Source organism: Moschus berezovskii, chromosome 10 (genome assembly GCF_049115385.1).
Source record: "Moschus berezovskii isolate FMDL1 chromosome 10, NW_MosBer_1.0, whole genome shotgun sequence".
NCBI classification, from domain to species: Eukaryota; Metazoa; Chordata; class Mammalia; order Artiodactyla; family Moschidae; genus Moschus; species Moschus berezovskii.
The window spans coordinates 107,505,671-107,528,453 of NC_142469.1; the positions used below are offsets into that span (position 1 = coordinate 107,505,671).

The following is a 22,783-nucleotide window of genomic DNA, read 5'->3' on the forward strand; positions in this document are numbered from 1 at the left end:
TGCGTGTGTTAAAAGCAGTGTGTGACCACTGTCTCCATTCACAAACACCCACACACCTGGCTCACCCTGGCGCTACCCCAACATCCACTCCTGGACCCCAGTGGCCACTTTCAGAAAACAACTGATTCACCTGCTCCTCCCTCACCTCAAACTTATGCTGAGTGTATCCTCTGTGTTAGGACTCCAGTTTCTCTCGGATCTCGTGCTCTCTCAAAGCCCAGCATTCCCGAAGCATCTCTGATGGACCCTCTTGGTGTCACTTGGCCCCTGGAGACCTTGAACTTGGGGCAACCTCTGTGCTTCCCCTAGCCTAACATGTGGGACTTGGACATTAAAGGTTTATGTAAACGAATGTTTGTCACCCGACACATCTAAGTTACGATTACAGCCCTTGTGTTTATATGTATCACTTACTTTTGACCTTCACAACAGCCAGAGAACAAAGAAACTGGACTTGCCTTGACTCTACATGCTCGGACCATATTACAGGCAAAGCAAGGATAAGAACAAATTCCAGCTCACGCAGCTGTCATGAAGGTCAGAATCAGGTAACAGGTGCAGTGTAAAGAACCAGGCCAGTTTAGTGACACTGGTGAAACACTGCACCACTCACAATCAGTAAAGACAATTTAATTAAATGGAGATTTATTACACACCACCGCATTTTGTTAAATGTTTATACTTAAACTTGCACTGGCAAGTAAGAAATAAGTTTAATCTATGTTGCAGCAGTACTGAATTTCCTGTCCCTATCAAATAATTGAAAGTATTTTTTTCCTGAAGAAAGCGATTGAATGAAAGCAGAAATTACTCCCGGAACGACTACTGTTATGAACATATATACAAAGTAAAATGAACCACGTGAATACATGTATTTAATTCAGTATCTTGAGAACAATACAAAGACCACATTGACGTTACTGGAGATTAAAACTGACAACGTGAAATGTGTCTTCTTTGATGTATACCGCCACACACCCACATGGCATGTACGTGGTGGTTGTGAATTTTCATAGGCCATTCTTCCCGTCACTTAAGATATCGGTCTCTTTCAAGTTTGCAAATTCTTTAATAAATCTCCAAAGATTCCTTAAAATATAAAACAGATGAGTACAACGGGTTACAGAAAAAGTACATGAATCATAAAAGAAAATTTCAAAACAAACATCTATTAAAGCACATTTACTCAAACACTCATAGGAAGACTTGAAACCCTCCACTTCCATTTTAAAGGGTACTTGTCGTAGATGTTTGGCCTTGGATGTGGCCTGCATATGGTCCCGGGCCTCTGCAACACTTTCCAGGCCAAATAGTTTGTGCCACAGAGGAGGGTTTACCCTAATGACGCTGTGCACTTAGCTGCTCAGTTGTGTCCGACTCTTTGTGACCCCACGGAGTGTAGCCCGCCAGGCTCCTCTGTCCATGGGATTCTCCAGGCCAGAATACTGAAGTGGGTAGCTGTTCCCTTCTCCAGGGGATCTTCCCAACCCAGGGATCACACCCAGGTCGCCCACATTGCAGGTGGATTCTTTACCAGCTGAGCCACCAGGGAAGCCTGAGAACTCTGGAGTGGGTAGCCTATCCCTTCTCCAGGGGATCTTCCTGACCTAGGAATTGGACCAGGGTCTCCTGCACTGCAGACAGAGTCTTTACCAGTTGAGTTACCCAGGAAGCCCTTACCTAATGATGTTTGTGTGTGTGCTTAGCCACTCGGTCACGTCTGACTCTTTGCGACCCCATGGACTATAGCCCTCCAGGCTCCTCTGTCCATGGGGATTCTCCAGGCAAGAATACTGGAGTGGGATGCCATGCCCTCCTCCATGGGAACTTCTCAACCCAGGGATCGAACCCAGGTCTCCCACATTGCAGGTGGATTCTTTACCATCTGAGCCATATCAGGTGAGTTCATTCTCATTAACAAAGCTCTGGAGGACTTTTCCAAATGTCGTGTTTGCATTTCCGCGTTCTTTTCCATTGAGAACACCCGACATTATGCAAGGCCTCACAGAACCTGGATCTCCCTGCGTGGTTCAACCAGCACCCAGCCTAACACCTTTTCTCCTTTCTCTAACACGTAAGCTGGCAAGTCTGATGGTCCATTTTCTGACTCTTTTGCAGCTAAGGGTCGCCTTGGTGACCAATGAGATACAGTGGAAGTCCCTGGGGCGGGCTTTCCTACCTAAATCCAACAGAACAGACTCACCATGAGATGCCAGCTGTCCTGCGGTTTCCCCTTCCGTCCCCCGGGACAGACAGCCAGGCGGCCACCCTGAGGCGGAGAGCCACCCAAGGGCGGCAGGGAAGGAAAAGAGCCGCTGCTCCTTGACTCCACTGAACCCGTGCCACCGCCAACTAAACGTCTTTTTACTTGTTGATGTGATAAGCTTTTTTCATGTTTAAACTATCAGTGATTTTTCCAGCCTTCTCAAATCCTGAGGTTTGAACGATGGTACCAACTCAGAAAGTTAACTCTGTAAAATCTAAACTTATGTAAGAGATAATAATAGTCACCATTTGATTTTTAAATTAAATCTTTCAGACTAATACCTGTATAGGTTTTTTCATGTATCACTACCAGCTACATGAAAATTTATCATGTATTTAGTATCACTAAAGGCATGCAATTTGAGAAAAGAAAGCCACTCACAGTGGCTCTCCACTTTCTTGATCCTTCCCCTTGAGGAATCACCTTCAACTCTTCAGCTTTTTTAAAAAAAATGTATTTCTATATTGCTAAATAATACATATGGTGGAGATTTAAACCTTGGACCAGGAATTCTTAAGCAAAGGGAAAGATGCAGCATATATAAAGTATGTGGAGTTACACTCAGGAGCCCCAGGCTTCAGAAGCCTTGTCCAGCTCACCCACTTGTAAATGGGTGGCTTTAACGGCTCCAGCGTCAGCTTACGGCAGTTGCTCCATCAGAGCTTCAATACTCACTGCTGCTCCTCCTCTGTCAGCTTGTTCTTCCCCAAGATCTGCTTGACGTAGTTCACAATAAACTACCGAGAATTAAAGATCACTTGGTCACACACAGCGGCACGGTCCTGGTCATGGCAACATCAGTAATGCTGACAATTGCATCCAAATACACGACTGCGTCTAGAGCCAGGCACAGCATGCTAACTCATACCAAACACAGTGCAGAGGCACACGCAGACAATCAAGGTAGCACTGCGAACTATGAAGCAGCGAACTGTCACCAAGCGTTTCAGAGGGCTATAGTGAGAAGTCATTAAGGGAGCCATGGCATTCATAAACTCATGATAATTCACTGTTATGAGTAGTGGGTTAGAGAAATGGTCAATTCTGATGGACACATTCAACCATTAAAAGGAGAATATTTTCATTAATGTATTAGCTTACACCTGTCCAGTTTTAAGCTAATGTCAGCATAGCGAGATAGTCCTGCCATGCCAGAACATCATCGTTTGAAAGATTTTGCATACACCTCCATATTTGATTTATCACATAGCACAAGAAGGCACTAGCAGAAATATTTCTATTGAAAAGCAGACTCTAAAAACTTACTTGAATTTTCTTCATTAAAATTTTATTTGTTGTTTCCAACTTTATAGTTTCAGTCTAAAGGAAAAATGGTTTCAAAAGAAAGACAAGTGGTTAACAATATTTGCTCAGTATTTTTCACCATTTATGGAACAAAAAGTATTCTGTGAATGCTATTATTTTATTTTCAAACATATTCAGTAGCACACCACTTAAAAACAGTGGATATACAAAGCATGCCTTGAAGGCTGTGCAGTAAGAGAGAATAATCCTAGCCCTCTGGGTCAGAAAGCACAGGAGGTGGAGGTGAATGTTGCAAAAAACTAGAGAATTTTAGGGAAGTTCCAGAATAGGCACATTCCACATATTTTTGGAACTAATAATGGAATTTTTAAGATGGCTGGATACAATATAAAAATACAAATATCAATAAGTCATGCATATATAGATTATAAACTGATTATAAACTGATTATAAACTGTAAAGTTAAGAAAAAATCTTTTGAGTTTACATTCACAATAGTAACAGATACCAAAAAGTCACAAAACAAAAGTGAGAAAAAATCTTTAAGACCAATGCATTAAAATAAATATAAAAAGATCCTAGATGGAGTGTTAATACTGTAAAGCTGTCATTTCTCCCCAAATGAATCTATAAATTCATTATGAGCACAGTAGAAAAACCAAGAGTATTTAGTACTGAGGCTGAATAATTAGTTATACTGTAAATGAGAACACTCAAGATAGCTGTGAACAACACGACGATGAAGGGGTGGAAAGGCTTGCTCTTCCAGACACACCGTAATAGAAGTCACTCGCGATTATCAGCACATCGTGAGGCTGGAAAACATGCAACCAGGGAGCTGGGCTGACTGTACAGCGCAATTCCACCACTTGCTCCCTGTCAGCTTGACCAAGTTACTGAGCATATGTATGCCTTGGTCTCTCCATATGAAAAAGGGGGTTAATAAAAACAGCTATCTTTTCGGGTTGTTTGGGATTAAATGAAATAGTACTTTTGTACTATTAACAGCAGTATCGGTGCATCGTAAACCTGTGATACATTTAGTTATTTTTTCTTCTGGTTAGAAATAACATTTCAAATCCAGACCCAGAAATCAGTTATTTAATAGGATAATAAATGCAGTTCTACTATATCCTCCAGTATTTGAATTAAGGAGTCAAAATAATAAATATTTAAAGTAATATAAATTATTGATATGGAATCATTATATAGAATCTTCTATTTCCCAGGTTTAAAAGAAGTTTCAATTTTGAAAGCAAAGTTTACATGATTTTGCATTATAGCTTGCTCAGAACACATAAAGTTATAACTGGTTTTCACTGTTTAAACATTCAACTATAAAATAGTGTTTCTTTTTAGGACATTATTAAGTTTAAAAAATGGGGGCAGACTCTCAGTGAAAACACAGAAAGAAATCTGACCAGATTATTTTCAAAGAGAGACAAGAGAATCCAAAGCAAGTTTGGACCACCACCACCTTCCTATAATTAGGCTTTAAAAATAAAGTAGGGTTGGGACTGGAGAAGGCAATGGCAAGCCACTCCAGTACTCTTGCCTGGAAAATCCCATGGATGGAGGAGCCTGGTAGGCTGCAGTCCGTGGGGTCGCTAAGGGTCGGACACTACTGAGCGACTTCACTTTCACTTTTCACTTTCACACATTGGAGACGGAAATGGCAACCCACTCCAGTGTTCTTGCCTGGAGAATCCCAGGGACGGGGGAGACTGGTGGGCTTCCGTCTAAGGGGTCACACAGAGCTGGACACGACTGATGTGACTCAGCAGCAGCAGGGTTGGGAAAATACATGTAACTCTATAACCAGGAGAGCAAAGGATAATCACATATGACTTACAAACTGTATAAGCAGAAATTATATTGAGTAAGATTTTGCACAATTAAAAATAGGTTATAACCTAAGAAGGAGGCTATCATAGCATTTCAAAACAGTATCATAATACACATAATAATTTATGTGTATCAAGATCATATCATAACAAGATCATAATTTTATTGTTATCAAGAAAATGGTCACCAACAGTTGTTCAACTCTAATACAGCAGGTCCTCAATGGCAGTAACTAATCCTATCTTCCAGCATAATGTGCAACTAATTATACATGTAACCATGGGGTCAGTGTGGCTCAATAGAAATTACAAGGACTTTAGGGCCTAGAAGATTTAAGCTGAATCCCAGCTTTGCCACCTCTGTCTTGTGTCATATTGGGTGGGTCACTTAGCCTCTCTAGGCTTCAGATTAAATTACATAGCAAACATTGGGCACTAAACGACACCAGTCATTATCTTTACGACAAGCATTTTGCATATAAAATTGCTAATTTCTAAGAGATGTCAACTGGGCTGAAAGAGATTCAGGATGACCCTTAACAGAGCTCTACAGAATTTTTATCACCTTCACTTTTGTTGTCTTAGCTATGCATACATACAGGCTAAGTTGCTCAGTCATGTCTGACTTTTTGTGACCCCATGGACTGTAGCCCTCCAGGCGCCTCTGTCCATGGGACTCTCCAGGCAAGAATACTGGAGGGTTGCCATGCCTTCTTTCAGGGGATCTGGTAGACCCAGGGATCAAACTTATGTCTCTTATGTCTCCTGCGTTGGCAGGCATGTTCTCTACAGCTGCTGCTGCTGCTGCTAAGTTGCTTCAGTCATGTCCGACTCTGTGTGACCCCATAGACAGAAGCCCACCAGGCTCCCCCCTCCCTGGGATTCTCCAGGCAAGAACACTGGAGTGGGTTGCCATTTCCTTCTCCAATGTGTGAAAGTGAAAGGGAAGTCGCTCAGTCGTGTCCGACTTCTAGCAACCCCATGGACGGCAGCCCACCAGGCTCCTCCGTCCAAGGGATTTTCCAGGCAAGAGGACTGGAGCGGGGTGCCACTGCCAGCACCACCTAAAAGACCTAGTTCAGCTACATTTCTTAATTATTCTATCATTTGCTACAAAGTGGTTGAAATGAAAATATGTTTAAACCAAATGTTATATTTTGCCTCCATTGAAAGTCTAATCACTTCATATGTTTGCCAAGGTCTTCCAGCAAAATAACAACGTAGACATTGAAATAAACAATTTGCATACCTCTAAGCTTTTGATCTTACTTTCAGTGATTTGCAAAATTCCAGTATGAACAAAGCTTGTTTTAATTACTCTTTCAAGAGCTTGAATCTCATCCCATTTATGAAGTACTTCACACCTCTTTTTTTCAACTTTCTCAATAAGAGTAAGGTCCTCCTCCTTCAGGACCTTTTTCTCAGGTGATTCTGGAATATTTTTTAAAAACAACAGATTCTGTGTTTAATGCCTTAATTCTTATTAGTAACATTATGTATTAACAATATTAAGTACATTGTATATACTTATAAAATATAATGTAATGCAAACTTCAAGCACATCAATAAAGATTATGAGAGCCAAATTAAGTATATATGTTTCATTGCCTTCGTGCAGATATATATTTTTCTATATTTTCCTATTAAAAATATAAACAGTAAAGGCAAGGATAGCAGACCCAAGAATGGGGTGTCCCCCCTTTAACTCATTTGCATACTTGATGAGTCTTTATTGAGCACCTCGCACAGCATGGGCAAGGTGCAAGGATGACTTTGGGACTGAGGAGAGGCCAGGAGGATGGGCAGGAGTCAGGTGAGCGGGAGGGCATGGGGGGCAGGCAGAGCAGCAGAGCTGACACCTTCCAGAAGAGGGAATTTACACTCTATGGTGGGGGCACTGAGGGCCAGGGGAGAAACAGGAAATCATAACACTAACAAGGAGCAGGCGGCAGATCAGAAAAAGTCTTCTAGCCCACGGGAAGAAACCAGTCAAAGTTGGCTGAACAGGTCTGAAGCCAGCCTGGCCACTTACAACAAGCCGTGTTGTGGCTGAGGGGCAGAGAGTGAAGATACCACCACTGGTACCCCGGCTTAAGCCTCCATGTGTCTGGAGATGCCATTCACTGCAACTTCCAAGGACAGGTAAATTCAGAGAGGAAAGCTTAACCTTGGACTTGCTGAGCTGACAATCAGGTGCCATGTGCAGGAAGCAGTGGCAGATGCAGACTGTAAGCCTGAAAAAGCTGTGTTAGCAGGAAAGAGATCTAGAATCAAAAACGAGTGGATTGAGCCGAAAACATGCTGAGTGAGCTCCAACAAAGATCGGTATTTAAGGAGCAGAGAGATGGACACAGAAATGACTCGGTTGTAAGGATGCTCTCTTCTCAGCCAGTGCAGGTAGGTTCTGACGAGTGGGAAGACTTAATTCTTTGAGAAAGAACAGCTACTTTTTTTTTTTAATGGAAAATTGCCATTAGCAAGAGTGATCTAACCTATTGATACATACCAAGTCACTGCTGTCATTCAAACCTGCCAAATTTGGAAGAAGGGAAAAGTGTGAAGATGAGTTTTGAAATTTGGGTGAATTAGTTAAGCAGATACAGGGCAAGCAAACTTGCTGGAGCAGAGGTAGTCATACTTAAGCTTCTCACATGAGTTCTGAGAGATCCAACGAAAATGTCTTTGATTCCCATCTCGATCCAAACTGAAGGTTTCACGCGAAATAAGAAACTGGTAGCAAGGAAGATAAAAGGTGTATAAAGCCACTCCAGGGACTGCTCCTTGTTTTTCTACCTCAAGAGGAAGATCATGGCATCAAAACAGGGGAAGTCCACAGGAAATGAAAGAGAATACAGGAGGAAACAGGCAGGATACCGGGTTTCTTTAAAAGTCTTTGAACGCGTGTCAGAAACAGCTAGGATCAAATACTAAGACAAGATTACTGCAGGCCTAGAAAATTGGTAACTACTTTTTGCTTATCATTTTTATGAGCCTTTGCCATGTTATTCTGTTAGCGTTTAGCAATAAAGTGTTAAATTTTTTAAAATGGCCAGTTTTAAGAAACAGCAGGAGACAGAAGACCAGGGAGTTCCAGCCTCATCTTGCGCCTTCTGGAGAGGAGCCAGCACACGTCCCTTGCAGCACTGTTCACAGCAGAAGACATGCAGCAAGCTCAGTGTGCATCGGCAGAGACAAAGAAGATGCAGTGCATACCACAGAATACTGCATGGTGCATGCTAAGTCAGTTCAGTCGTGTCCGACTCTCTGCGACCCCGTGGACTGTAGCCCGCCAGGCTCCTCTGTCCATGGGACTCTCCAGGCAAGAATATTGAAGTGGGTTGCCATACCCTCCTCCAGGGGTTCTACCCAACCCAGGGATCAAAGCTGCATCTCCTGCACTGCAGATGAATTCTTTACCACTGAGTTACCCAGAAAGCCCATATATATATATGTAAATCAACTACATTTCAATACATTTTTTAAAAACATTAAAAAAGAATGAGCAGGATTGCAGATAGAGAAGGAATCCACCAACCTCCGAGCTCTGGAAGAATCACAAGACCAGGCTGCCTGGAGACTCAGGCCACATGAAACCCTTGAAAGATGCCCATCAGGCAAACCACACAGGCCTGGCTCATGGGAGGGCAGAAAGAACCAGAGGAAGGAAAGCGAAATCCTCTGGGGTCAGAACCTTTGAGGCCAAGTTTGCCAAAGAACCCAAGACCATCAGACTTGTGAGAGCATCCTCAAAGATGTTGAGATGAAAGTGTGATTCCTGTGAATTAGTGCGTAACAAACCTGGAGAGGGAGCAGCACTTGACTGAGCCACAGGGTCAGCTGTAGAGGTCAATGAGAGATACAGTCAACTGAACCTATTTGGTTTATTTAATCCAGCTGTGAATGGTGTACCCAATTTTGAGATCATTTTTATTATTTCATTGAGTGCGTAAATATTCACAGACTGTCACTGATTTCCCATGAACCGTGTGTCCCTCTTCATGAGTAATAATGGCATGAGGAGGAACCCACAGGAAGAGTGACTCCGCTGTGCCAGGCCGTGTGTTCTTGCATCGTATCGGATCCTCTTAAGGATGAGGGAAGCGCTGTCCTTGCCTCCACTGAACAGGCAGAAGTATCATGGAAGTGTTTCACGTAACAGCCGTGTGAGTGGGATGCTGAGACGCGCACGTTGAGGCCCCTTTGCAAGAGCAGGTGCCCCACACCTGGACAGAACCTCATTGTCCAGAAAACCTGACTCCTCTGATCCAAGAATAAAGACACAAAGTGTCTGAAAACCAGACTGGACCATCCTCCTTGCTGTTACCCTGGAAACCACAGGCCACAGCAACACTTCCTCTGTTTCCATCCCCCAGGGATGCCCTGAAGTATTCACAGCTCCCCCCTAAAATCCACCATGTATTTCAAGACACTTTCTCTAAAATATACACATTTAGTTTTTCAACACTTTCTCAGAGGAGTTGATTCTCATATTTACACCATTGCGTCAAGGTTCTTAAAATCTATTTCAAGTATCTTGGTCATTCTCTCGACATAAGGTCCTGAATTCATTCAAAGTTTCACTAAAACCCATGAAGATCTTACAGGAAAGTGAAACACACACGAGCTGTCTCTGATTACAGAGCAACTCGACAAGCAAGCGTGCCCAAAGCAACAGAAACGGGGATAAACATCTTCACCCAGACAGATCTCCCCAAGAGACCGACTACTTCCTTGTGTCTATAAAGCACTTTAAACCACTTCAAGTAAAAATGAAAACTTCTGAATTTCTAAAGAACTTGATGGGCGCAGGGGAAAGATAATAACCTCTCTGAGAAACCTTTTCAAGCAACTAGCAGCAGAAGCCATGAACAGGGAACCAGTCCTGAAGATTCCTCCCGCGGAGGTCACAGCAAACCTCACGTCAGAAGATCAGTCACAGGGTTACTTGCCTGCCTGGTTCCTTGCAGCCTCCAGCAGTACACGCTCCTGCTCCAATTCATTTCTGAGCCTACGGTTTGGTAATAAAACATCGTGATACGTTAGCACCGTGTTCATACCTTCCTCCTTTTATCTCTCTTATATCACAGACTTAAAAACTGAGAAATAAGATCTGATCCTTAGTTTCTAACAATGAAAAGATGGCTTGAAGATGTAGATAGAATGAGACTGAATTTGTCAAGTTCAATGAACTAAAGGTACTTTCTCATCAAGAGCGCCTAAGCCACCGGTTAAAGGAGCTGGTCTTTTAGTATTTATGGATGTTCCTTTGTGATGTGAATTTTTAAGAAGGAAGGACGAAAAGAAACGAGCCATTTTACACACAGTTCAGTTCAGTTCAGTTGCTCAGTTGTGTCCAACTCTTTGCAACTCCATGGACTGCAGCACGCCAGGCCTCCCTGTCCTTCACCAACTCCCGGAGTTCACTCAAACTCATGTCCATCGAGTCAGTGATGCCATCCAACCATCTCATCCTCTGTTGTCTCCTTCTCCTCCTGCCCTCAATCTTTCCCAGCATCAGGGACTTTTCAAAAGAGTCAGCTCTTCGCATCAGGTGGTCAAAGTATTGGAGTTTCAGCTTCAATGTCAGTCCTTCCAATGAACACCCAGGACTGATCTCCTTTAGGATGGACTGGTTGGATTTCCTTGCAGTCCAAGGGACTCTCAAGAGTCTTCTCCAACACCACAGTTCAATTCTTTGCTGCTCAGCTTTCTTCACAGTCCAACTCTCACATCCATACATGACCACTGGAAAAACCATAGGCTTGACTAGACGGACCTTTGTTGGCAAGGTAATGTCTCTGCTTTTTAATATGCTGTCTAGGTTGGTCATAACCTTTCTTCCAAGGAGCATTTTACACTCTGAGGCCAATAATGAAATAATGAGGCCAAAATAATAGTGTAACCCCAGCACAGACCAACCCCGATCGCCCTCCCCACCTGTCGTTGTGGTCCAGGGCTGCTCTGATGGCGGTCACGAGCGCTCTCAGCTCCTCCCTGGCCTGCTGGACATCCGCCGACTTCACCTTCCCCTTCTGCAGACTCTGGACCTGAGTCAGCAGAGACTGGGCAGGACAAGGCCAGAATGGGTGAGACAAACAGAATAAAAGGGTGAGACTTTTCTCTGTTAATACGGTGTGTTCAAGATGTCCGGGGCCGGACGCTAAGTAAAATCGGTAAACAGCAAGGATGGACCTGAGGGGGGAATATTGGAGAAGCGGTAAGCTGTCGGGTGAAGGTCTGGGTAACGTATATACATATATAAAATTTTAATTTTGAGTCTTTATTTTCCTAAGAAATTTTTAAATGTGGTGGGGGATTTCATTGCTGGTTTGGGTGGGGAAAGAAAATGCTGACTAAAATACTTCATGAGTGTTATTATCAGCACCAAGATTATTTTTCTAAATGTATTAAAAACAATATTAACCCAATGGCTATTTATGGCTGCAAAGTAATGCTTCTCAAATGTGGTGAAACAAAAATCTCTGGCTCATTTGGGTGACGGGCTGCCAAGTTTCCAGGAAGAAGGATCCAGAGCCCCGCTGGCCTGGGGATGTTTTCATTCTGGTGTTTGATGGGGATGTGGGCAGATGTGGTCCTTAGTGACTCAGCCTCAGAAATCAAAGAGCAAGGTAGACCCCCAACTGGAGCTTTTGCTTATTCCTGCCAAACAGAAGCTTGTTTTCTGGATGAAGCATGAATAGCTCAAAGCAAACAAACCACACGTGTGATTCTCGATTGAGTCAGAACTGCCCTCCTTGTCAGGCCATGATCTTTGTTTGTTTCATAGACAAAGTGAGACACTCCTTCCCAATAGACAGGATTTTGAAACTTTATTGAAAATGTCAGAAGGCGCCTTAGCGACAGTGCCATATTCTCTGAGCTGGGTGCGTGATAATGTCATTGCTACAGTCCATTTTCCTTCCCGAGCATCCACACGTGTGACCTAAGCCTGGAGAGAAGCCCTGGAAGGTGTCACAGAGAATCCAAGGTCACCCCCCCTCTCTTAAGGTCAGTAACCTGCTTGCTCAGACACTGAAGTGTCAGCCTTCAGAGGGACACCGGCTGGATACGCCGTAATCTGGAACTCACTAGAAAGACCTGGGTGCCACCCACAAAGTGGGGTGCCATCAGTGGGGGGAGCTCAAGGAGCAGAGAGGCAGAGCCACGTCTGAGCAAAGCAAGCACGGGAGAGCAGGTCATGAGGACAAGTCTGTGCAGGTCACCGGGAGCTGGTGGCCAGAGGTGGCAGCGAAGTCCAGAAACGTGCGCGCCTCCCTGGCCGCCACTTGCTGCCGCCAGGAGCAGAGGGCCGGTCCCTTACAGCGCCCTCGAGAGCATAAGGCCCACGCCTATTAACAGTACCCGCTGTTCCAAATCATGCAGGCACAAACGGGGCTTCCGAGATTCAGGCTGTTTCCCCATGCTTGGAAAATATGAAGAAACAGGCTCTATTTAAGACAAGCATTACTGATTGTTACCTTGTACTGTTCTGTAGGATGGTTCTTCAGAAGTAACAGCATGTAGAGTTCATATTCTTCCTACAGAAAAAAAAAGAGAGAAGAAAAAAGACAGAAAGGAAATGAGGAAGAAAGGAAGGTGGGAGGGAGAAAGAAAGAAAAAGAAAGAAAAAGAGCCATTGGAAATGTGTTATGAGATTACTGTACCATGTAACTTTCTTTGCGTATGTAAAGAGGCTAAAGAATGTCAGTTCAGATTATTTTTTAAAATAAAACAATGCTTCTGCAATATATCAAATAAGATACACACGGAAATGTGCAAAATCTCACCATTTTTAAAGCACAGTTGAGTACTATTATTGATCACCTCAGGATAGACTCACAGAACACCTGGACACATGTGCACCACATGACCTTCTGCTACTAGGGGTCTTCCTGTCAGACTTTATTTTTTTGGGCTCCAAAATCACTGCGGATGCTGATTGCAGCCATGAAATTAAAAGACACTTACTCCTTGGAAGGTAAGTTATGACCAACCTAGATAGCATATTAAAAAGCAGAGACACTACTTTGCCAACAAAGGTCCGTCTAGTCAAGGCTATGGTTTTTCCTGTGGTCATGTATGGATGTGAGAGTTGGACTGTGAAGAAAGCTGATCTCCGAAGAATCGATGCTTTTGAACTGTGGTGTTGGAGAAGACTCTTGAGAGTCCCTTGGACTTCAAGGAGATCCAACCAGTCCATTCTAAAGATCAATCCTGGGTGTTCATTGGAAGGACTGATGCTGAAGCTGAAACTCCAATACTTTGGCCACCTCATGCGACAAGTTGACTCACTGGAAAAGAATCTGATGCTAGGAGGGATTGGGGGCAGGAGGAGAAGGGGACGACAGAGGAAGAGATGGCTGGATGGCATCACCAACTCAGTGGACATGAGTTTGAGTGAACTCCGGGAGTTGGTGATGGACAGGGAGGCCTGGTGTGCTGTGATTCCTGGGGTCGCAAAGAGTCGGACACGACTGAGCGACTGAACTGAACCTGTGAGAAACCTGAGTGCCAAAGAATCAATGCTTCTGAACTGTGGTGCTGGAGAAGACTCTTGCGAGTCCCTTGGACTGCAAGGAGATCCAACCAGTCCATCCTAAAGGAAATCAGTCCTGAATGTTCATTGGAAGGACTGATGCTGAAGCTGAAACTCCAATACTTTGACCACGTGATGTGAAGAACCCACTTGTTGGGAAAGACCCTGAAGACCCTGATGCTGGGAAAGATTGAAGGCAGGAGGAGAAGGGGATGACAGAGAATGAGATGGTTGGATGGAATCACCAAATTGATGGACGTAACTTTGAGCAAGCTTCAGAAGCTAGTGAAGGACGGGAGGCCTGGCATGTGGTCCATGGGGGTCGCAAAGAATCACACACGACTAAGCAACTGAACAAGAACACCAAACCTCTTAGAGATGAACGCTCCAGGGATGGAGACTGGTCACCCCATCCTGCTTTTAAGCCTTACCTATATTTGGGGATGGACAATAACAGACCCTTCAAGTAACCTGATTCCAACTCAGCTGTGACATGATGGTCACTTTCAGCAGGAAATGACAACAAACTTAAAACCCCATCAGGACGCATTTAAAATTACATATGGATAGCTTTAGAAGTATCTGTGTCCATTTATGTGCAGTTGATAAGAGTTTATATTACAATTAGGAAGCTTTAGTAGAAAAATACGGGCTTCAGAAGTGAGCTAGTTGGGTGTTTTCCTCACACTTACGGCCCACTTACGACTCACGTGGCTGCACGCCTGCTCCTTTGACTCTCCATGAATGAGTCTCCTCCTGTGTAGAATGGAAACCATGAAACTGGGCAGAATTTCTGCGTGGCCTGAGCTCATGTGTGCAAAACTCATGCATGGCTCTCAATTGTTACCTGGGAGATGCATGTGTCCATTACCTTAATTTCTTTCAAGATATCACCAAATATCAAAGAACTATTGCAAATTTCTTCAAAGACTTCTCCAAAGACCTGGAGTCTGTTGAACTCTTCAGGGTCACAAACACATATTTTCTGGAGCTCCTGGAGGAAAAGAGAACCACCGTGCTTCAGGAGAGTTCATTTTCCTTTCTGATTAGTTTCTCGGGCGGGGCATTCTGTCGGCTGGGTAGCAAACCACTTGGTGCTGAGGCTGCATGAGCGCCTGGCTTCATTTATCCCCTTGCATCCTGTGAGCCAAGGGAATAAACTGGGCGTCTCTGCCTCCGCAGTGCTTGCAAGGCCCTCCTCTCTCCGCCAGTCCTCTCAGCCACAGCCCTCATCAAGGTCTGGTTACCCCGCATGGTGGCTGCTTCCTGCACCCTCACCTTCCAACCCCAGGTCGGCCGTCACTAAGCAGAGCTCTCAGGCCTCCGGAGTGCGCCCCACGGCGCCTAACGCCCTCTACTGGATAGACTACACAGACTCGACTGCATCGACTCTCCCCGCCCTCCCTTCGCACTCTCTCATAAAGACTCAGGCAAACATCTCAGTTGTTTCTGCTGCCCCGGGGCACTTCCTTCAACGCAACTGCTGCTGCTTTCCAATATGAAAGCACCTCCAAGGCACCAGCTTCCGAACTTCTTTTCTCGCATCCTAAACGTTACCCTCTGGGCTTCCCGGGTGGCTCAGCATTTCCACCTGCAATTCAGGAGACCGGGGATTGATCCCTGAGTTGGGAAGAACCCCTGGAGAAAGAAATGGCAACCCACTCCAGTCTTCTGGCCTGGAGAATCCCATGGACAGAGGAGCCCGGTGGGCTATAGTCCCCAGGGTCGCAAGAGTCAGGTGGGACTCAGTGACTAAACAACAACAACCGTCATCATCTCCGTCACAGGGGATGTTCTCAGCCACTGGCAGCCCTTTTCTGTTCCACCTGCAAGCGTCATGCGGCCTCGGGGGTTCAGTCTCTGCCCACAGTCTTGAGACTCCTGGACCCGACGGGGGTCCCCATAGCATCACAGAACTGCCCTCCTTACCTGCTCCAGCTTCTTCTCATGGCACCTCGCTGCCTGGCTCCCAGTGAAGTCCCTCATCAAGAGGTCTTGCTTTGCCAACACTTGTCTCTGGAAGCTCAAAAACTTCCTGTACCTGTCTGCTTTCGTTATGGCAGCCAAGTGTGAGCTGACGTACTGGAACTTGTCCCTGCCCGGCGGGGACATCACACACTCACGGCTGGACCTCACCTCCTTGTACTTCAGAACCTTCATGTCAGGCAATCTCAGCTCCTCTCGCTTTGGCCGTTCAGGAGAACCCACCTCTCTCAACCCTGCCTTAGGACTCAGGTCCTCCTGCGAAGCGAGGGAGGCCTGTGCGGGCGGGTTCAGATACCTGAAGAGTGGCGTGTTCTCAGCATCACTCGGGCCCACTGCTGTGTTGATAGTAAAATGAGCCAAAGCATCTTTCATCTTCTTAACCTTATCAGATAGCCTTTCCTCTCCAAACACTTTTGCCTCCCGGGGCCTGTTGGCATTGGGCCAGTGATACAGGATGGTCTCCGGGGGCCTGTAGAGCTTGTTGGGGTTCAGGTGTCCGGACGTGTACTTGTAGACGTCATCTCTGTGGTCTTTCTGCAGCTGGTTCAGAAGCGTCCTCAGATTGCACAGGGTCTTAACACCTGGCGTCTCACAGTGCTTCCACCTCAGGTAAACTGGTCAGGAAAGACAAGAGGACCAGTAAGTACCACTCTAGTTCGCCACTGAGGCCATCAAAGGGCCGGTGCACCTGCTGAGCTACCATTCCCAGAGCAGAAGCCCACGGAGAGGAAAGAGGGCAGACCAGCCCGGCTGCAGAGGAGGGCTGGGGTAGGGGCACGTGACGGGCAAGTCCCATCAGCAAGCCGGGACCCGCAGAGCCGAGGAGGAGGAAGCAGGGACTTGACTCCAACAGGGAATCTGTTTTAAATTTTAATTTATTTCTTTTTAAATTGAAGGATAGTTGCTTTACAGAATTCTGTGATTTTCTGTCGAGATCCTGGATAAGGAAGGCATTCCCCCCGGCCAGCAGAGGCTCGTCTGCAGCTAGCAGCCGGAAGACGGCCGCACTCTTTCTGATTACAGCATCCGGGGGAGTGGAGCCCGCACCCGTCCTCCGTCTGAGGGGCGGCTGTTCATTCTTAAGTCTTCTGTTCATAATGCCCAGTGGCGGCCTCGTTCTGCACTGCAGCCATTCACCCCAACTGAAGTTTAGAAATCACCATTTTCAGTAACAGCTGAACCTGTCCAAAATGTTGATAAAGGTTTTGTTGCATGGTAAACAAACAAACAAACAAACAAGAGTCGGTCACGTGGCCCCCTCCCTTCCCCACGCAGAGGAAGACTGTGACCCACAGAGAAACCAGGGCACGTTGATGGGACCCCAGCTCCCTCCATAAAGGGTCCCAGAAGTAAGGGTCCATTTGGACATCTGGCTCAGGACAGAAGATGATGGGGAAAGCGAGCTTTTTGAGTCAGTTTCTGCTATGTGAGCTCAGAGACCTTAATCACCTCTCTGAAGCAGTTTCTCCAGCAAAGTTAGGAGACTCGTCCTACTCAGTACGGCTAATTGACAACCGATAGAATCGCTTTCATGGAGAAGGCAATGGCAAGCCACTCCAGTACTATTGCCTAGAAAATCCCATGGATGGAGGAGCCTGGTAGGCTGCAGTCCGTGGGGTCGCTAAGGGTCGGACACGACTGAGCGACTTCACTTTCACTTTTCACTTTCCACTTTCACACATTGGAGAAGGAAATGGCAACCCACTCCAGTGTTCTTGCCTGGAGAATCCCAGGGACGGGGGAGCCTGGTGGGCTTCCATCTATGGGGTCACACAGAGTCGGACACGACTGAAGTGACTTAGCAGCAGCAGCAGCAGCAGAATCGCTTTCGGCAGCGAAGCGCCTGGCAAGGAGGGGCCGTTCCATAAATGCTCCTGCGTCATCAGAGGGCGGCCGCTCCCTACGTCATCAGAGGGCGGCAGCACCCGGAACACCGGCTGAGGGCTTCCGGGAGGACTGGAGCGCCCGGACGCCACAGAGGAGCGGGAGGGCCTTCCTCCCGGCCGGCGCTGAGGCGCGGCCTGCTCGGGGCCGCCTGCAGGCGCCCAGGAGCAGCCGCCACGCTGTCTGCGTCCTGCCGTGTCCCCCAGGCCGGAGGGCCCCGCCGCAGGGCATCGGACCAGGCCCCCCTGGACCCTCGAGGGCCCATCCTGAGCTCCCGGAGGCCGAGGCTTCGCCCGCGTCCACACCCGCTGTGGCCCTCGGCCCACGCGGCCGGCCCGTCTGCAAGGAGGCCCCTTCTGTTCCAGGGAGGCCGAGGCCACTGGGGTGACCAGAGCGGGTCCCCCCACCCGACGAGGGCCACCGTGACTCCTGAATGCGGCTTTTCCGCCCCACCTGTGGCTCTTCCCTCGTCCCGCCACGCCCGAGCCAGCGGGGCCAGGACAGGGCCTCCCGGGACCCACGCCGAGCCCCCGCCTCTGGCCGAGACCGAGTTCAGGACGCGTCCCTGACCCCCGCATTGTCACCTTGGAGGGAAGGGCTGACAGCGATTCGCGCTGTCTGAGAAGCCCTGCGTCCAGAGGCCTCACACCCGCTTGGGTCCCCTGCCCCGTGGTGGCACCTCAGGCTGCGGGCCGGCTCTCCACGCTGGGATCACTTAGCGCGCGTCAGGGTCGGGCCTGGCTGGCTCCTGGACGCCTCGGGGAAATCCGTCCTGGGCTCCGTCCTGTTGGGACGGGATCCAGCTCCTTGCAGCTGTAGGACAGAGGTCCCCACCCCCTTGGTGGCTGCTGGTGGGATCCTTCCAGGCTCCTGGGGCTGCCCACCTACCCGGTCACATGGCTTTCATCCCTGAGCCAGCAAGGGCACTCCACATATTTCCCATGCCCTTGACCTCTGACCCTGCCCGTGTCTGACTTCATGTGATTAGGTCAGGCCCACCTGACACGCTCCCTGCCATGAGGTCACCAGTGCCCGGGGACACGGTGCAACCATGGAGCTCTCTCCTCATGTCCAGCCCCAGAGTCTGTGCTGGGCAGGGGGCGGCAGGGGGCAGGCCCGGGGGTGGAAAGGAATCAGCCTGTCTCCCTTGTGTACCTGGATCTTGGAGCAATGTTGAGAATTTCCCTATTAAATAGATTAGTACTTCAAAGAAAGCAGTTAAGAAATGTTAAAATATTAATTAAACAAGTTTTCAAATAAGATATATCTTAATTGATAATCATTCTAATTCGTCAAAGGCACCAACACATAAAGAAAGCACTTAGAAAAAATCACATTTCTTGGGTTTCTCCAGGGAAACTGACCCAAAGGGATGAGTATGTTGTTGCTCAGTCACTCCGTTGTGGCCAACTCATTGCAATCTCACGGACTGCAGCACGCCAGGCCTCCACGTCCTTCAGTGGCTCCCAGTTTGCTCAAACTGTTTTCCATTGAGTCGGTGATGCCATCCAACCATCTCACCCTCTGTCATCCCCTTCTCCTTCTATCTTCAATCTCCCCCAGCATCAGGGCCTTTTCCAATGAGTCAGCTCTTCTCATCAGGTGGCCAAAGTATTGGGGCTCCAACTTCAGCATCAGTAATTCCAATGAATATTCAAGGTTGATTTCCTTTAGAATTGACTGGTTGGATCTCCTTGCAGTCCAAGGGGCTCTCAAGAGTCTGCTCCAACGTGACAATTCAAAGTATCAGTTCTTTATGGTCAAACTCTCACGTCCATACATGACTATGGAAAAACCATCACTTTGATTGTACAGACCTTTGTCATCAAAATGATGTCTCTTGCTTCTTAATATGCAGTCTAGGTTTGTCATAGGTTTCCTTCCAAGGAGCAAGCATCTTTTAATTTCATAGCTGCAGTCACCCTCTGCAGTGATTCTGGAGCCCAAGAAAATAAGTCTGTCATGGTGTCCACTTTTTTTCCCATCTATTTTCCATGAAGTGATGGGACCAGATGCTATGATCTTTGTTCTTTGAATGTTTCAAGCCAGCTTTTCACTCTCCTCTTTCACCTTCATCAAGAGACTCTTTAGTTCCTCTTCACTTTCTGTCATTAGAGTGGTACCTGTATATCTGAGGTTGTTGATATTTCTCCCAGCAGTCTTGATTCCAGCTTGTGCTTCATCCGGCTGGCAATTCACATGATGTACTTTGCATATAAGTTAAATAAACAAGGTGACGTTATGCAGCCTTGATATACTCCTTTCCTGATTTGGAACCAGTCAGTTGTTCCATGTCCAGTTCTAACTGTTGCTTCTTGACCTGCATACAGGTTTCTCAGAAGACAGGTAAGGTGGTCTAGGACAGGTTTATTATAAGGAATTGACTCACACAATTATGCAAAAAAAGGAGAGTCCAAAATCTGCAAGATGGATAGCAGGCTGAAGACAGAGTTCATCCAAATGCCTTCTGGAGGATATTCTCCTGCTAGTGGAAAGTCGGTCTTTTTCCTTTAAGATCTTCAACTTATTAGATGTGACCCACCCACCCTATGGAGGGGAATCTGTCTTACTCAAAGGCTTCTTATTTAAATGTTCATCTCACCCAAAAACACCTCAACAGGAACATCCAGAAAGCTTGACCAAATATACAACACAGTAGCCCACATTAATTGACACATAAAATTCACCTTCACATGTATTAGACCAACTCTCTTTGGAAAATGAGAGGAGGTGACTTAATTGCTGTTTTTCTTTGTTTATTCTATTCCAAAAAAGGATTTGGAGTCACCAGCAAATTAATTAGCAAGTCATTCCAGACTTAGAATTTGTTTTCCTTAGTTTGCAGAAAAACTTGCTTCACTAGACCTGGAGAATCCAGATTCCATTTCTCTCTGCCAAGATCCTGTGATAAGGACCAGGGCTCAAGTCATCCATGAAAAACTTTGAAGAGTTTTAAACTGTAAACACTGTGATTTGCATAACCTGCCATGTCACCCTGACAAGCAGGAAAAGAAGAAAAAGTTGAAAGGATTCATGGAATATGCAGTTCTTTACAAAATGATCAGAGAATAAATTTGCTTCAAGTAAATCCAAACCAGCTTCTGAATAGATGCTGATAAGGAAGACACAGCAATAGGTTTGTTGGACTAGATTTAAACTAACAAATATTTCAACCAGAGTTTTCTCTCTGCCCCCAGTTAATCTGAATCATCAAAGCTTTCATGCACTCATCAAAGACCCAGGTGAGACCCTCCGGCCCCATTTGCAAAATCATAGTAACCCAGCCTCCAGAGGTGTGAAACTAAATCAGAGACAGGGAAGCACTTTGGACACAGTGGTGTGCATGTTCTGTGGTGTGTGGCTGTTTATTGAGGTCTATAGAAGGGCCGTGTGCCAAAGAAAACGTCTCTAAATGTGTCATCTTTTAAAAAAAGAACACAGAAACAGTGTCTAGAAATTTCCTCCTATTTCTCCTCCTCCCAGAGGTGGCACACGTACACACACACACATGTCCGACCTCGTTTTCTGCCTTTTATTACTGGATTTTCTGAAAAGGCTCTGACTCCCAAATCCAGTCCTAAATCCCGGTGACCCCGGGAGCTGAGTTGCCCCGCTAGAAAGGTTTTCATTTTCCACACTGGGTTAGAGAAGTTGGTTCCTAGGCAAACATCCAACAAACCTCAAACACCAAACACAAAACGCTCAGCATCTACTTACATTTAGGCTCTGGGCCCTCAGCCATTGCCACCTTTCACAGGCAGCTGCTGAGGCTGGGAGTTGCTCTGGAAACACAAACATTCCAAGCCCCTCCTCCGGGGCTCCTCTGTTGCCAGGCAACCGGGGCACAGTCCCAGCCAAGGGATCTCGCCTCTGAACCTCTCTTATGCCTCTGGCCATCTTGAACAGGGAGTACTAGATTTGCTTGCCTGTTTTCCCTTTTAAAAGAAAACCCTTTATGTGATTTGAAAAAAATTCAAAATACCTTTGCACGCTCTAATTCTTTTCCAAAGCCAATGGAGCCAAAGCTAAGTGGCCTTGGGTTGGGCATCTCCAACGGAGATGCACAGATTGTTTAGTGCACGACCCGTCCGACTGTGCTTGGAGTTCTAGGGCAGAGTAGGTGCCAGTCTCTAAAGGATCATTAAGTCATTTTACTGTTTTATCCACGAAATTCCTTGTGGGGAATTGAGATCAGGGGAGTTAAAGTGAACTGCTGAGAGCAGTAGCACGGAGGAGCAGCCTGTAAAGTCAAGTTTTGCACAGTTTGTGCTTCTTCCTCGGGCTATCCCATAGGCAAGGGAGGAAAAGCTAAAAGCCACTAAGATTTGTATCTTTGAAAACTGTGTTGTATTTTAATGTCTTGCACCGGAGAGAATTCAGTGCCATGGAATACGAGCTCCCTGGCTCGGAAGGTGACTGAGCAGAGCTCACTACGCTCGGGCTCCAGGTGAGAAAGGTGACAATACTGAGCTCACAGGATGAAATGAGGATCAAGTCAGTGCTTGAGAAAGACTCAGGGTGTTACCGACTCCAAACTCAAATAACCATCTTGCTGGGGCCTGGACGCCAGTTTCTTTTACCGATTAGAAATGGGAGGAGGCGAGGAAACAAAGTAATAAGACTATTCAAACCTCGCAAGTCTTCCCTGGTGGCTCAGACACTAAAGTGTCTGCCTGCAGTGTGGGAGACCCGGGTTTGATCCCTGGGTCGGGAAGATCTCCTGGAGAAGGAAATGGCTACCCACTCCAGTACTCTTGCCTGGAGAATCCCATGGACGGAGGAGCCTGGTAGTCTACAGTCCACAGGGTCGCAGAGAGTCAGACACAACTGAGTGACTTCACTTCACTTCAACCCTTGCAAATGTGCCCTAGGCAAGGGGATTTGTTAGCTTCAAGAAAAAGCAGAGGAACCAGAGATCAAATTGCAAACATCCACTGGATCATCAAAAAAGCAAGAGAGTTTCAGAAAAACATCTATTTCTGCTTTATTGACTATGCCAAA

General features: G+C 46.4%; 1 protein-coding gene across 3 annotated transcripts; it reads right to left on the reverse strand.

Moving 5' to 3' along the window:
- Positions 1-864: 864 nt before the first annotated feature.
- C10H6orf118 (chromosome 10 C6orf118 homolog) lies at positions 865-21,559 on the reverse strand. Of its 3 annotated transcripts, XR_008686918.2 has the most exons (11): positions 21,500-21,559; positions 15,842-16,512; positions 14,784-14,906; positions 12,855-12,914; positions 11,314-11,438; positions 10,326-10,384; positions 6,626-6,807; positions 3,533-3,586; positions 2,942-3,003; positions 2,204-2,432; positions 956-1,089 (listed from the first exon to the last, which is right to left on the reverse strand). XR_008686918.2 is itself a non-coding variant. In XM_055433385.2 (10 exons), the coding sequence occupies exons 1-10, from the start codon at positions 21,522-21,524 to the stop codon at positions 1,011-1,013; spliced, it is 1,440 nt and encodes a 479-aa protein (XP_055289360.2). In that variant the 5' UTR covers positions 21,525-21,559; the 3' UTR covers positions 865-1,010. The 3 variants fall into 3 exon arrangements, 2 of the variants coding, with proteins under 2 accessions (XP_055289360.2, XP_055289361.2); XM_055433385.2 differs by lacking the exon at positions 2,204-2,432 and having other exon boundaries at positions 865-1,089; XM_055433386.2 differs by having other exon boundaries at positions 957-2,432.
- Between the last annotated feature and the right edge of the window lie 1,224 nt (positions 21,560-22,783).

What these genes read in the sequence shown, in the direction of transcription:
- C10H6orf118 (XM_055433385.2), bottom strand. Translation starts at nt 21,524, where the DNA reads ATGGCTGAGGGCCCAGAGCCTAAAT. An exon ending in ATCCTACAGAACAGTACAAG is followed by an intron (nt 11,439 to 12,854) that starts GTAACAATCAGT and finishes TGTCCTGCCCAG; the next exon opens with TCTCTGCTGACTCAGGTCCA. An exon ending in GCCCTGGACCACAACGACAG is followed by an intron (nt 10,385 to 11,313) that starts GTGGGGAGGGCG and finishes ACCAAACCGTAG; the next exon opens with GCTCAGAAATGAATTGGAGC.